We start from the raw sequence: 16,523 nt of genomic DNA on the forward strand, positions 1-16,523 counted from the left end.
GGGCAAGGTGGTACACGCTGGCCCGTCCAATGTAGCACGCGTGCGGCCCCGGACATCGAAGGGCATTAAACGTTCATTAAACATTAAACGTTCATGAAAGGATTACGAAACGAAAAATATTACGAAATTACGTTCACACCGTCACGTCAAACACTACCGTGAACACATACATCGTCACAATGAGAACATCGTCACAATGAACGTTATGCGAACGTGAATGTTATGCTTGAGTCCAAACCTGAGAATGCTGGAGACTAAAGCTGAAATTGGGAAAACTAAATAGCCTATTTTACCCCTGGAGATCCCAGGATTATCCACCCAAAATATCGTTGAGATCGGTTCAGCAGTTTTTACGGTACCTTCGGACAGACAGACAGACAGACAGACAGACAGACATTTGATGAATTATAGTAAGATCATCACAATGAGAACATCGTCACAATGAACGTTATGCGAACGCGAATGTTATGCGGGAATACCTGAAAATGCTGGAGACCAAAGCTGAAATTGGGAAAACTAAATAGCCTATTTTACTCCCAGGAGTCCCAGGATTACCCACCCAAAATATCTTTGCGATCGGTTCAGAAGTTTTTACGGTACCTTCGAACAGACAGACGGACATTTGGTGAATTATTGTAAGATGCAAAAAGTTCATGACAATACACTTTCGCCAAGGTTTTCTTTCCACTCAGATGCAACAATTACATAAGAAGGGCAGGTTAGGATGAAAGGTGAAAGAGAAGGTGAAAGGATTTTGGAGTTTGCTGATGGAGCTGATTTGTTGATTTGTAATAATCAGTTCCAGAAAGAGGATAATAAGCTTGTTACATACACGTCAGGTGGGTCGACGACAACCGTTGACTACCTGATGGTGCGTAGGCGAGATAGGGGGCACCTCCGGGACACAAAGGTGATCCCGGGGGAGGAGGCTGTTTCACAGCACCACTTGGTTGTCTGCGACATAAGGGTGAAAGGTGCGAGGAGAGCTCGGCGGGTGAAGTACCAACCGAGAATGAAGGTGTGGAGGTTGCAAGAGGTGACAGTAAGGGAGGCATTAAAAGAGAGACTGAGTAGGGCAGAGGATGATGTGGTTGAGCTTGAAAGTGGTTGGATGTCAATGAAAGATAGTCTGTTGGGAGCCGTTGGTGAGGTATGTGGATGGACAAAAGGATCACTGAGGCACTCGGAACCATGGTGGTGGGATCATGAAGTTGGAAAGAGGATTGACGAGAAGAGGAAGAAGTTCAAGGAGTGGCAGAAGGTGAAGGGTACGGGAGCAGAAAAAGCAGAGCATGAAAGTTATAAGGCAGCCAAGAAGGCTGCAAAGGAAGAGGTAGCAAAGGCGCAGGAGGCATGTAGGAAAATGTTCGGAGCACGCTTGGATTCAGAAGAGGGTCAGAGAGCGGTATTCAGGATTGCAAAGCAGATAGCGAAAGAGAGGTGTGATGTGATGGGGGTGAGTTGCTTGAAGGATGAAGTGGGACAAATCGTTGTGGACCCAGATGGAATTAAAGGAAGATGGAAAAGATATATGGGAATGCTGTTGAATAAAGAGAATGAATGGGATGGCAACATAGAGAGTAACCCAGTTTTAGGACCGGCAGAGAAGATAACCGAGAAGGAAGTTGAGGAAGCGATAAAAGCAATGAAGAGTAGAAAAGCGGGAGGGCCGACGGGAGTTGTGGGAGATATGTTGAAGGCAGCAGGAAGTTGGGGTGTGAAGAGAATGACAGAGATCTGTAATCTGGTGGTGAAAGAAGGCCGCATTCCAGTGGATTGGGAACTGAGTACCCTCGTCCCTCTATACAAGGGGAAAGGTGACCCTCTGGAGTGTGGCTCGTATCGAGCGATAAAGTTATTGGGAGCATGGAATGAAGGTATTGGAAAGGGTGTTGGAGAGGAGGATAAGGAAGAAGGTGGAGATCGACGAAATGCAGTTTGGATTTATGCCAGGAAGAGGAACGACAGACGCGCTCTTTATTGTGAGGCAGTTGCAGGAGAAGTACATGGAGAAGAGGAGGAAGTTGTTTCTTGGGTTTGTTAATCTGGAGAAAGCATTCGATAGGGTTCCACGTCAAGTATTGACATGGGCATTGAGGAAGTTAGGAGTGGAGGAATGGTTGATCAGAGTAGTGATGGCAATGTACAAAAGAGCGCGCACAGCTGTAAGGACGAAGGACGGGAACAGTGGTGCGTTTGAGGTGAAGGTGGGAGTGCATCAGGGGTCGGTACTAAGTCCACTACTATTTGTAGCTGTGATGGAGGTGCTGGCTCAGAACGTAAAGGAGGGTTTACCATGGGAGTTGTTGTATGCAGATGATCTGGTGTTGATTGCGGAAAGTATGGATGGACTGAAGGAAAAGATGAACAAGTGAAAGGAATGTATGGAGACAAAAGGTCTGAAGGTAAATATCGGAAAGACGAAGGTGATGGCAAGTGGTAAAGCATGTGGTGAGGTGGAAAGACCTGGGAAGTGGCCATGTGCTGTGTGCAGGAAGGGTGTCGGAGTGAACTCCATTCAATGTACAATGCGCGCTGAGTGGGTTCATCAAAAATGTAGTGGTCTGAGAGGGTCATCAACGAGTGTGGCAGCTACATTCAAATGTAAGGTGTGCAAAGAGGGAGCTGCAGATGGAGGAAATGTTGAGTGGGATCTTGGAGACGGCATGAAGCTGGAAGGTGTGAAAACATTTTGCTACCTCGGAAACATGCTGAATGGAGAAGGTGGATCAGACTCGGCAACGGTTGCTCGAGTGAGATGTGCATGGAAGAAGTTTCAGGAACTGAGTAGCGTGCTGATGAGAAGGGGAGTGTCGTTGAAGCTGAAGGGAAAGGTGTATGCTGCACGTCTGAGAAGTGTTATGATTTATGGGAGCGAGACATGGGTAGTGAACGTAGAGCAGCAACGAAGGCTGGAAATGGTGGATATGCGAATGGTTCGGTGGATGTGCGGAGTATCGTTGAGAGAGAGGAAGACAAATGATGAATTGTGAAAGATGATGGGAATGGAGCCTGTGATTGATGCTGTGAAGAGGAACAGGTTGAGATGGTTTGGTCATGTGTTGAGGAAGGATGAAAGTGACTGGTTGAGAAGAGTGATGGAAATGAATGTAGAAGGAAGTAGAGGACGGGGAAGACCGAGAAAGACTTGGCTAAAGATGGTGGAAGAAGAAATGCGGGCAAGGGGGTTAACAAGGAGAGATGCAGAAAATAGGGCAAAATGGAGAAGATTGTCATGGGGACCGCAAGGCTAACCCCCGCTCTAGCAGGGAAAATGGCCTTAAAATGCATGTTGTTGTTGTTGTTGGTAGGTTAGGATGCTTCGTTTCACTCATAAAAATGCTCATTACCTCCGTGCTCGAAGATTTTTCATGTATATTGGTTGGTCTTGTGCATTATTCTGTCTGACTGTCAATCGCCTACAGGTCACAATTTTAAACTGATCTTCACGCAACTTCACCAGATGGTGGAGTTGGTCATAAAGAAAAAGCCTCTTGATTTTGAGGTCAAATGTCATCTTGAGGTCAAATTTCTAAAATTGCTATTTTTCATCCGATTGACATGAAAATTGAACAGCATTTGCATATCGAGTCATTAAATTGGGAAAACCAACTATTTTTGAGGTCAAAGGTCAAACTTCCAAAATCATCCATTTTCATCCGATTGACCCGAGCTTTGATTAAGATCGTCAATTTTAATCTTAATGAAATGGACAATTTATTGTGTCCATGGCAACTTTATTTGGCGGGAGGGGGTGGATTTTGCAAGTATCATGCTCTGCATGACGTCTTCTTGTTTTATATATCTTTTGAAATGCATAGTAATCTTAATATTTATCTCCCCTTGTATCTCTTTTAGCCTTTCCCTTGTTTCCCTCTCAAACTCCTACTCTTGTCTCACCATAGGAAGTGAACTCTCTCAAGATGCTCAAAATGCGTTTACACAGATATTCATGACTGGAGCTTTTGGCAATGGTTGTAAGAACATGAGAGTTGAATCTGAGAGCTATATGAAAACGTTTTATAGGCTTGGGGTCAAATGTGAGAATTTGGTGGTCAAGAATACCAGTCATGAGATCAAAGTAGAGAGTTGCAGTGATGGTGAATATGATCAACCTGCCATGCATTCGAGAAAACTGATGGCAAAGTGTTTACATACTGGAGAAGGGTTGTCTTTGAGAAAAGAACAACTTATAGAGCCACGTGATTCAAACCTTGTGCCATTATTTCTGGCGGCGGTAAAACCACCTGAAAACTCATTGGAGGAATACGTAAACCAGGTGAGAAAACCAATGAGGAATTCTCAGTGATGCAATTCTCACTCTTGTTCTTAATAACATTGCTTGCCTTCATACAGCCCACCCTGGTCTATTTTTGCCTCTACCTCTACACTTACGCAGAATGTACCGACTATGCACTCCACACAATTTCTCCCTGAAGGATGACCATTTCTCTGGTGCAGATTGCCCACATGTTAGCTTTTCCCAATCTAAAGCACCCAACTCTCTTCTCATACCTTCTAAGTTTGCCTTCCTCATTTGTCTTGTCTATAAATAATTTCATATACTGTATAAATACTACATAATAAATTTCATATTACCTAAATAATTCCACATCTTGTCCATAATTTATCTTGTCCAAAATTTCATTGTCTTGGGAGTACGGCTTTACCTGTTTTTGTTGTTCTGTAGTTTTTCATTGTTTAGCATGATTAAGATTTTGGTGATCCATCTACAAGAGGTGTGTAACATTTATTGTGTTGGAGGTTGCATTGTATCCATGTCTTTTGTCATTAATCATCTTGTTTGAGGGGTACAAAGCCAGGCGGAGCAGAAGCGGGAGGGGGAAGTGTGACACTATTCCCTGGAAGATAGCTTAAATGTTTTTGAATGGTTCCTTCAAGGTGATGTGGTGTCGTTCTTTGTGCTCCATCGTTCCAATGCATTTTTCATTAGGCCAATTCTTTTGGTGTGGATCTGGTACAGTTTTATGCATTGTGTGATCCACTAGTGTAGAATGCTATTAAGTGCTTTCTTGTCATCAATCCCTGTTGTTGAAAGCTTGGTGCCTCCTTTTTTACAGTTTTCAAGGGTGGCTTTATCAGTTGTTCCATATCATCTTCTCCAGCATCCTTTGTCTTGCATTTCGGCATTTTTGTTTTGTTAAATGGTGATACTGTGATGATTTCTGTTAAGAGGCTTACATTGTTGATGGGCATGTAACAGGTCTACATTTTTGAGGAAGTTATTTTCCTTCATATTTTGGGATGAGAAGTTGTTGGTCAACTCTTCTTCCAGTCTGCACTGCTCCTCGTCACTGCTCTCCTGCCATTCTACATCTTCCTCCCCACTTATCTGCCACAACCCTTGCCTCTGTCATTTCTGTCTATACCTGTGCCACCCAGTGTGTCTTAGCTAGCAGAAAGTGCTCCCACTCTGAGGTTTAGTCTGCACCATTTTCATTGGTGCTCTGACGTTGAGCAATGGTCTGTAGTCTTGACTTGGTATGTGACATCATTCCTTTCTGGCACCAGGACTGGGTTCTCAAGAAAAGCCCAGGATGCCAGCTCCTCTTGTGTGGTCGCACTGAATTTCTGACCCTCCATAGACTTTACAATTCCACATTGGTTGTAATATACTGTCACGTCTGAAGCTCCCGTTAAAGCAGGAACCTCAGCACCGATTTCGACTCAGAAGATGGACTGAACGATCTTTCATTAGTCATTGTTCTGCATTTTTTTCATTCATTCGAACGTTACTGTTCTCCAAGGAGCTTCAATTGGGCCGAAATAATGGTGGCTCACGGACACGGAAACAGATTAACCGAAACAGGTTTCCATACCCTTTTAAAGAGTTTATTTGTAAAATAAACAGTGAAGAGGGTAACAAGACGTTATAAACAAAAACCGAATGAACCATGCGAGTCAAATGGACACAAAGAGGTAAATGGGAATATTCAAACTTATGTGCAATGATTGAAAATAAAACAATTAACAAACTAACCCACTAGGTGCCACAGATCACACTCATGCAACAAAACAATTGTAGGCAAGACTTCCCTTATCTGTTGTGCAGGGTGAACCCCAGGCTCAAAATAGATCGCTTCGGGATCCAGGGGTGAGGCGATATCTCTCCGAAGCCAAAACGAGCACGATTAAGATGGTGTATGGTGTGGAATTTGTGGTGATCCACCTCTTCCACCAGGCCCCGTGACCACCTTCGTCCTTTTCCTCCATGCTCCACCTACACAGAGTAAACCCAGCTCCGGTCAATCCAATACAAAGCCACACTTGGCCCACTCCAACAGTTTTCCCTGTCCTTCCACACGAGGCTTTTGTGATCTCCTTCAACAACGAGGCCACTTCTTCTTCGTCTAATGTAATGGTCTCTCTCGATCCCCCCTTCAAGCGTGGTCTCTATCTGGTTCTCCCCTCCTCCTGGGCAGACTTCTCTGCTCTGGCCGTGCTGCCCACAGGGGTGGCGCCTCTAAAAATAATGTCAGGATGGCACAACCGACTCCACGGCACATTATGCCACCATGGCTGACAGATACTGGCCAGACAGATGAGAAGTTCTCGAAGTCTCTCATGAGAAGTTCTTATGTACTAGCCCCCCCTACCACATCGTGTTCACGCCTACATATTACAATCTAACATGTCTATAAATTGCATGCACTGCCTTCTCAGCGTCACGTGTAACAAACGACTTAACTTGACAGGTCACTGTTACATACAGTATGTCAAACTAACAGCTACTCGAAACTCAACGGACCATACTACACTTACAATGCAATGGTCTCGCTATGGATCCTTTCCCCTCCCTCCCTTCTCCAACCCTCCCCCCATCCCGCCATTTCCACGTAACAATACATTTGCATGTTTCAGTGTATGTAACAGAGTCCTTCCCTAACTCAAAGTATCCACCTATGAATCCTCCTAAGAATTGCGTGATTATAACACGTTAATTACCGAGTTGAGATATGATTCATTCCTGAGCAAACATATGTTCAAGTATCAAGCATAATGCTTCCTAATTTACTGGTTTTATAATTCAAGCAGGTATGATATTTTTCATCTGGATTGTTGTGTGTTTGTAGTTTAATAACGTATTGCTAATTTATTTATTACTAGGCTGGCTCCAACCTAATTGCTTGGTACATGTCCATGAATAAAAATTTCACCACCCAGGGAACATTTACAAAATATTGAATCGTAGGTAAGAAGAAACAGTTAAATTAAATACTTAAAGATAAGTTTGTAATGTAGATAACAAAGTTCAATAAAAGGTGATCATTATGCATCATAACAATTGTGCATCATAAAAAGGGACAAAGATTTTAAAGATATTTTAATTGTTTCTTCCCTTGTTCCAACCACAGCTTCTACAGGAATTTGGAGTCATCCTTCCACGAGCGCATCCCTCTATCGCTCTTCGGTCTTCTCCTTCTCCCTCTTCATCTCCCTCATCAGCCTCACCATATGTTTCTCCCAAGTATCGATCTAGAATCCGAAATAAAGATGATAAACGGAGGGCAAGAAATAAAGATCAGGAATCAAACTTCCAGCTTACAACCTTGGATCTAAACTTCAAGGACTGTGTTCAAGCTCAAGAAGGAGAAGAAATGTTGCAGACTCAAGTCAAGGACTCTGGTTCATTGCATGTAGTTCAAACCTTGAACACAGAATCAAATCATCAGTTCAGAGTCGATAATCAAAGCAGAAAAAAACAAACACCAAAAGTACAACCAGAAATGATGGACTCAACGTCACATCCCACTGGTCGTAATCAAGGATCAAAACTCCCTGCTCAAATAAAAGATCCTGAAAACAAACATAGCACCTCTTTCCATGCCTGCCACAAACAACCCCCTCATTCTCCATCATCTGAACTTTGTCTCACATTGCCACAGTTCTTGCAGGCTGTCTCATGCCTTGCAGCCTCACAACCACGAGTCACATCTCTGGGCCTAGCATCATGTGGTTTTGACACGCAACTTCGACTCCGACGGGTTTTATGGCATGTTGTTGCTCCCGAAACCTACGTGAAGATACAAAATCCAACTAAAGAGGAACAAGTATTAACTTTGAGGCGAGATGTTGCAGTAGTGATATTGGTAGAACGCCTATCCCGACGCCTCAATGTACCAGCCTCACGACTACATGCTCATGACTTGATACCAGAGCCAGGAGAACTGGAGGAGCCATGTTTGACCTCTCTGCATGGTAAGGCTATTAAGGGACTCAGATGTGTCAATTTTAATCCTATGGTGCAAGAATGTAAGATGACATAACTTTAAAACCACGTGCGAGTTCATACGTGTGTGCGCTCTTTGCATTTTCTTGCATATGTATATAAATATTCATTACAGAAAGCACATCTTCACCTCGTGGCCTTTCACCATTCTCCACCCCTAGGCCTTCCACCTACCTCTGCCCCCCCAATTTGACAGACAGATGCAGATGGATGAGACTTGGTGTGGGGGAGGGAGGGACATGACGTTTTTTTTTTTTTCTCCTCTTTTTGTATACGACAAGGAAACATGGAGGCTCATGGAACCTTTTGTATGCCAACCCCTGCTTCTTGCGCCGACCCCTTTTTTAAACTCAAATGACCGCTGTTGTACCCAACCCCTCACTGTTGGACCCCACGATTAAATAGGTGTGAAAAGTGGTTGTCCGACGCCTTCAAACCATGCTTGCTCCGGGTAGGTGAAGCTTGTTAGCCTTGATTGGCAGTCTGCCTAAGAGAAGGACAACTCTGATTTAAAACCGCAATGTGGAGAACTCGTGAGTCTTTGCCAGCAGTCTACCACCAATATAGGTAGCTCCTGTTGCCATGACATGGACGAGTTTACCTCTCCCAGTTCCACTTGCACCGTCAAGAAACTGGATTCTCATGTTTTATTTCAGAGCAAAGGGCTGGTTATATCTGTGCTCTGGGGCCTTAATTTCTGCTATTTTTCACCATCTACTGAGCCTTGATCGACATTCATTGACCTACCACTCAATAGGGCCGCCCGATAGTACAGGATCCCAAACTCTGTGGGAATGCATTGAGAGGCTAATCCATCAACAGTTGTGAAATGCCAGGGTAGGTGTACTGTCATGGACATACATTGATGGGGCCCCATGCATCTACCTCTGGTTGCTCTCCCGAGGCCATTTGAGTGCCCCCTGCTACGGCTACGATAAAGGGTTTGTATGGCCTCCTCTTTTTGTCCTCTGTGGTATTAGATCAGTTTTTTGAAGCTTTAACTGAGTTTCCCCCTCTTGCCCATTTTTCCTTTCTTTATGACTATGACTATATTATCCAAGGAAACCGGATATCAACCTGTATTTAGAGTTCCGGCAACAATGGAACCAATAACCAAGTCCAAAATGAAACCGCTTAGTGTCTACCTTGCAAACATTAGAGAGGTTCGGGGAAACTTCTCTGCCATCCAGTCCTTCATACAATTAAACTCTCCTGATTACTTGCCTTTTGTGAATCCCACCTTAATAGTGAGGTATCATCCACCTCTCTCTATGCACCAGGCTATGTCTTCCATAGATTTGATTCTCCTTCGCATGAGCTCTGTACTTTTGCACAGTGCCTGCAGAGGTCTACAAATATCAGACTTATTCATTCCTGCTCGGACCTATCAAGTGATACCTCGCTCCCAGCCTTAGTTCACTCCTGCTTGTGCTGCTGCTATCTCTCATCGAAATCACTTCTCTCATCAGTACCACGGAGTTGAGTCGAGTGAAGCTCATCATCTTTTTCAACTTGCTAATAACCACTTCAAGAAAATTCTAGCTGAAGCTATGTCCAATTTTGTAACTTTATTTTAACACAACACCTAGGCTCCAGAGACTTTTTGAGAGTTGCTAACGGTGTCCTCAACCAAAATCGATCAACAGTCCCTGTTCTTTTCAATGGTCCTGAAGTCCTTACCTCAAACATTGATAAAGGCAACTTCTTTGCTGAGCGTTTTGCTGCAAACTCCACACTTGATGACCAAAATCAATCATTGCCGACTTGTCCCTCCCGTGTGGACATTAATATATACACCGTCATTATCACTCCTCAGAAAGTTGGGGAAATTATCCAAGGACTGGACATTCCAAAAGCTACTGGACCAGATCGTATCCCTGCAATTGGCCTGAAGATGTGCTTGCCAGAATTGTCCCCTATTCTCGCAAAACTGTACAACCTATGCCTTTCAAAATCAGTTTTACCACCTTGCTGGAAATTGGCTTTGGTTGTACTTGCATTTAAAGGCTCTGGGGAGAAATCGGATCCACCCAACTCAAAGCTGATCAGCCTTCTTCCCATTATGAGTAAAGTATTTGAATTCCTTGATTCATCATCTCCGAGATATGGTGGCAGACGCACAGACCGACAAGACCAAATACATAAGCCCCCTTAGTCCAATGCAAGAGGAAGAATGTAAAACCGGGGATGAAGCTGAAATGGAAAGAAAAGACAGAAAGGAACTGGGGAGAAACCACAATACCCTGGAAAATAAGGGGTGTATTTGAGGAGTATTTCAGAAAAGATCATGAATATAGATGGGGGCTTCACCTAAAGTGGTGGTGAACAGCCATCTTCAGGTGTTTGAGGTGAAAGCATGATCGAACAGACTAAGGAGGCTGGTTCCACAAATGAGACAAAAGAGGAACAAATGAGTGGAGAGGAGTAGTGAGCCTTTTTTGTGAATTTCACCAGAAGTGGGTTATTAGTAGATCATATGCACTTTGCAGAAATTTGGGAGGGGGCATGGGGATGAGATTTGTCAGGGTTATATTAGATAAACACTTAATATGGGATAACAAGTTGTAAAACTACATGTGAATATAGATGATGTCTATGGCCTTTATTGAGCTATTGCACACTCCCCCACAAAGATGAAAATTTAAATATCTATACATTGTATATCTATACAAATATCTCTACACTATAGTTATTTAAATTTGTATTTGTGTCCAGATATTAAAAATTTAATCTAACCTGTCTATTATATACAGCCACAGACTAGTAATTATTGGAGGAATATGACTTTTTCGAGGCAAATGTCAGTCTACGTCGAGAGACATTTCAAAACTGAATACAAGTTTGACAAAAGAGAATATTAGCTCACTGTCGTGGAAAGTAAGATTTTGATGAAGCAATGACCTCTTCTCTCTATTTTCCTCCTTTTTCCTCCTCGCTTTGCTATGTGTAGTTTTAAAATATTTTATACTCATTCCTGTTTTCCACTTTGTATATAATCATCTTATTTAAAGCTCTGTTGTTTTTGTTTTTGTTTCCTGTTCTTCTGTCGATAATTCTATTTCCCACTCTTTACATTAATTTAAATGCTTACTTTATTCTCCTGTTATGATCACTATTCAGATTAATTTTATTTTTAGCTTATTCGGACTAATTTGTCATTAAAATTTACACAGACTCATCAATTGTGGTTTTCAAGTCTCCCCTAAAATCTCACCTTTTTACAATTGTTTTTTCTTAATATTTACTTTTATTATGTCTCCTTTTTTTTTTTTAACAATTTAATATTTATTACCCCACACACGCGAAGCAAAAAGCAGGGTTAAGCAATTGGTTCATGTCTGTCGGTCTCTCAGTCTGTCCACAGACGTCAATTCATGATCGAGGAACAACTTATTGAATGCTATATTTTGAATATAAATCGGCATATGAATCGGAAGACAAATTTACCGTGTAATAATACTTTGTCTCTGAGTTCATCCCAACCGCACATGCGCACAGAGGAGTGAAATAACATATTTACTCTGTCTGCCAGTCTGGCAGTCAAACAAAATTGAAAATCATTCCAAACAGGAAATTACTGTTTTTAAGGACATGATAATGGACACACACAACAGGCAATAATTACTCATATAATGTGTTAGACAAGACACTGTGATGTAATATACACTGTGGAAAATGGTGGTGAAACCGGAAATAATTTATTTATACGACTTTAGAAATCTTTGTTTTATTTACATTTAATTACATACTTGAATGCAAATCACTTTCTTGTCACTTCCAAGAACCTCCAGTTTTGCAGTACTTGGACATGTTAAATAAGGTGATGTATTATGTATAAGACTGTATCAATAGCGCTAAACTTCTGGAATTTTTTTTTAAACGATCTTTAAAATCATTATTTTATTTCAGTTGAAGTATGTACCTGAACACTGCGTGTGGTCATGTGTTCTGTGAACTCTCTAGTTCCATATAAAAAGTGCTATCCAAGAAAAAGTATTATTATTATGAACATGATATTGCCCTGTTGTCTTTACTCAGCCTTGTTTAGCTATCTTAACCTGCAACTACCATAAAAAAAACAAAATTCGACAGGCCTTTTCTGTGATCATGCGCCTCTATGTACCATTGTATTTAATGATTCAGTATGAATTTTCAAATGTAATCTCCATTTCCTTAAAGACTTTGACATTTAATTCTCCCTTCCAGATGTGTCGCTCTCCTGGCTGGGCTTTCGCTTTGCATTACTCCGTCAGTTGAACTCTGACCTATTGTCCTTTGTGTTGACCCACACCGATCTCGCACTTCGGCCTGGCCTTTCTCACAGTCTCGCTGCTATATTTCGCAAAGGCAAAGGTGTGCTTGTAACTATTGCTTGCTTATATCTCTGTTTGTTTTTGCTTGCCTTTCATGTATTCTATTATGTGAATCGTTTATTGGTCTCCTTGTTTTTTATTGTTGTTGTTTTTTTCTCAATTACCTCCAAGGTGTACGGAGGTTATTTTTCACCCCTGTCTGTTTGTCTGTGAGCAAGTTATCTCAAAAAGTTATGGACGGATTCGGACAAAACTTGGTGGACAGGTTGGGTGTGCAACAAGGATAAATTGAATAGATTTTGGTGAGGATCTGGATCTGGCTAGGAAATTGTTTTTCGGTGGTTCTTCACCATTAAGAGGTTGTGCCAAAAACAATATGTAGCATGTCATCTCAAAAAGTTACGGACGGATTTGAATTAAACTGGGTGGATGAGTTGGGTGGGTGACAAAAACAAGCCGATTAGATGTTGGTCGAAGTCTGGATGCAGATCCAGTCTATCAGTGGGCTACAAAACATAATCTGTTCAGTCTGGCAGATGTATACGCTCTACCAAGTGCCGTTCTAGTTACCCCGCGCACACAAAGCGAAAAGCAAAGTTAAACAATTATTGGTTCATGTCAATCTGTCCGTCCGTCCGTCTGTCTGTCATCAGTTTATGATCGTCATTTTATGATCGAGGAACAGCTTACTTAAATAATTGAATCTTATATTTTGAACACGAATCGGAACTGTTCTTTTGTATCGATAATGTTTTGTCAAAAATATATGTTTATAATATTTAAATTGATTGTCCTTGTAACTCGGTCATATATGAGGCTAACATTTTACATTACATGGGATGTGCACTGCCATAACACCATGTAGAAAGTATGTTCTAATGGATTATGTTTCTGAGCGTGATAGATCTCCTATTCTACGAATCCAAAGCTGAACTGCTGTTCAAAGAGTTGGATGAGACAGCACGGAGAGGTGATGGCAAACTGTTTGAAGAGATGCGCTCCCCAGAAATTTTGCTTCATCCTTTGGAGCATACAACTGGTACTTCACCACATTGTCATTTTAACATTTTATGAGAGTGCGAGTGCAATGCCCTGTACAGCAAAACCCCGACATTCTTGAAAACTGCCACAAATCAGTGAATGCAGGGCTTTCTTTTAATGGAAAAAATGGGGATAGGTTCACGGAGGCTCGTGATTCATAAGCGAAAATTCGAAGAGTTTCAGAACACTAATTCACATAATTACAGTTTCATTAAAAAATGCTTACAACTAAAAAAGTTAAAATACTCCAAACAATTCCAAAAGGTTAGCTAAAACTTGTGCGAGTGTCATGTTATTTCATCGAAAACGACCTGTTTGTTTTGCTTCAATCTTACATGGTCCCCAAAGCGCGTCTTAATTCATCCCGGAAATAGTTGCCGTTTTAACTGCTTGGAGTTTAAGCTTGAAGGAATATATTCTGCATTACATTACATTGTGAAGATAGACGTTGGGCTTAAATTGCGTAATTTTAAACGTCCTGACAACATATTCCTTGTGTGAGAATTTCATTTTATTTTAGATCCAAAATATAGGTTCATTTTGCTGACCATGATCCAGCCTCAATGTATAGGCGTGAGAGTTACACCATTTAGTACACTTTAATCATGTGCATGAGTAAAGGGATCATGAGACGTAAAACTAAACAATAGATATATAATTAAATCATCACTTGCAGTTCCTAATCAAAAATATATAATAAAATAATTATTCAAGAAACCAACAACTCCCTTCACCACATCATAACCCATCTATAATCTTCTTCCCCCATGTGGAGGGTTGGCGATCGTCTCTGTGAGCCAGGTTTATTCCTTAAACAAACTAGAAAGGCACTTTTTGATGTCACGATGTCGACTGATATGCCTCCGCACACATTATTGCATCATTATAATACTTGTATCAAGTTTGATTTAAATCCATTCAGCTGTACCCAAGTTAGCACATTTTTACCTGACATGACCTCTGACCTTTGACCTCTGTTGACCCCAAAATTTAATCAGTTCATGTTTACATCATTATACATATCTGTACCAAGTTTGAATTAGATCCCTTCAGCCATTCTCAAGTTATAGACCTATTACAGACGTTGACCTTTGACCTATTGCCCCCAAAATCGAATCAGTTCATCTTTACATCATTCTACATAAGTGTGCTAAATTTGGTCAGAATCCTATCACTGATTCACAAGTTATTGTGGTGACAGTATTTTTACCTAACATGACCTCTGACCTTTTCCCTTTGACCTCGTGAGCCCACAATCTCATCAGTTCATCTTGACCTCATTATACATACCTGTGCCAAGTTTGACTCAGATCCCTTTAGCCGTTGTCAAGTTATCGCGGTAACGAAAAAATGCAAAAGGATGTAGGGATGTTACTCCAAAAAGTATGTAAACAAGGTATGAATGGTCACAAGAAATGATCATGTGAAACCATCCCTACATCTTTCTTTTAATAATGGTTGTCCCGAGAAAAGACACTGTGTGTGTGTGTGTGTGTGTGTGTGTGTGTGTGTGTGTGTGTGTGTGTGTGTGTGTGTGTGTGTGTGTGTGTGTGTGTGTGTGTGTGTGTGTGTGTGTGTGTGTGTGTGTGTGCAGAACGACAATGATAAAAAGCACAATGTACTCGGAAACTTTGACAAAATGAAATGAAAAAAAACTTTGACACACAATGAAAATTTTATTTCGAGATCAGATCCAAGATGGCCGACTGGCGGCCATTTTGTTACTTAAACGTGTCTCGAACCATTTCTCGACATGCACGGACCGGTTTTGTTCAAACTTGGCACAAAGACAATACATGCGTGTATACATATGCAGAAGGATCGACACTTCCGGTTCCTCGGGCGAGTGAGGCGTGCTTCGAGCTCTCCACGGCATCGAAGTTTGAGTGTTTTCCCATTCTTGTCTTTGTCAAATTTCCACTGGTTATTTTGCTGTGTACGTGTTATTGTGTGTTTCTAGTTGGTGTTGGTTTGTGGTTCGTGCAAACTTGTGTGTAGTTAATCGTTTTCTGAGTCGTACCTCGTGCGCGGCCTGGTGACTTGGGGCTTCCCTCCCCCCGTCGGTGTTTTGTCGGTTTGGGTTATTTCCTTCGCTGTATTGCTTGTTTCTTTTATTTTGTTTTCTCCCCCTCACCTCACCTCCCTAGACAAATAATTCTATATTGATTCTTTCTCTCCTCCCGGACACGTGCTTGTTCGCTCTCCTCCTCGTCTCGGCTTGTGCCCCGCCCCCTGTATCTCGTTTTCTTCCGCCTCTGCTCCTTCTTTCTCAAATCCACGTTCTCGCTTGGAGACTTTTCCCGGATTGTTTTTTCATTGTTCTGTTTGGAAATTGTTGGAATATGTTTAAACCGCAGCCGTGATGCTGACGCCCCCCCCCCCCTCCCCCCCCCCCAGAATTTACATGTTTTAAACGTTTCCCAGTGTGTACCCTGGTCAGAATAGGTACACCGTATCCCTGCGTGTCGTAAGAGACGACTAAGAGGGTTGGCGTCAGGAAGGGCATCCGGCCATAAAAACATTGCCTCAAAAAGAGAACCATGACCATCACAAGTACATATGGGCAGGGTGCAGCCCGAAGTGGAGATCGGTTTCTGAGGTTTGGGACATGGAATGTGGGGACAATGACAGGGAGATCAGGAGAAGTGGTGGAAGTATTGGTCAGAAGAAGAGTGGACATATGTTGTGTGCAAGAGACGAGATGGAAGGGAAGTGGTGTGAGAATGGTGAAGGGTAGGCAGGGACAGAAATACAAGTTTGTGTGGCAAGGGTGCCCGGAGGGCGTGAATGGTGTTGGTGTCCTGTTTTCTGAGGAGTTTGTAGACAGTGTGGTGAGTGTGACTAGAGTGAGTGATAGGTTGATGATGGTGAAAATGATGATTGGAAAGCTCTTGGTGAACGTCATCTCGGGATATGCT

At 42.1% G+C, this 16,523-nt stretch overlaps 1 protein-coding gene across 1 annotated transcript in view; it reads left to right on the forward strand.

Annotated features, from left to right (window-relative positions):
* The window catches only part of LOC137428902 (putative E3 ubiquitin-protein ligase HECTD4), a 139,413-nt gene that overhangs the window by 90,028 nt on the left and 32,862 nt on the right, over window positions 1-16,523 (forward strand). The window contains exons 18-21 of the mRNA XM_068118762.2: window positions 3,906-4,279; window positions 7,377-8,220; window positions 12,458-12,604; window positions 13,469-13,603. Coding sequence (XP_067974863.2) covers window positions 3,906-4,279; window positions 7,377-8,220; window positions 12,458-12,604; window positions 13,469-13,603 — 1,500 coding nt within the window. The remainder of the gene's footprint in view (window positions 1-3,905; window positions 4,280-7,376; window positions 8,221-12,457; window positions 12,605-13,468; window positions 13,604-16,523) is intronic.

This window comes from Myxine glutinosa, chromosome 6 (assembly GCF_964187855.1).
Source record: "Myxine glutinosa chromosome 6, kmMyxGlut1.1, whole genome shotgun sequence".
NCBI lineage: Eukaryota > Metazoa > Chordata > Myxini > Myxiniformes > Myxinidae > Myxine > Myxine glutinosa.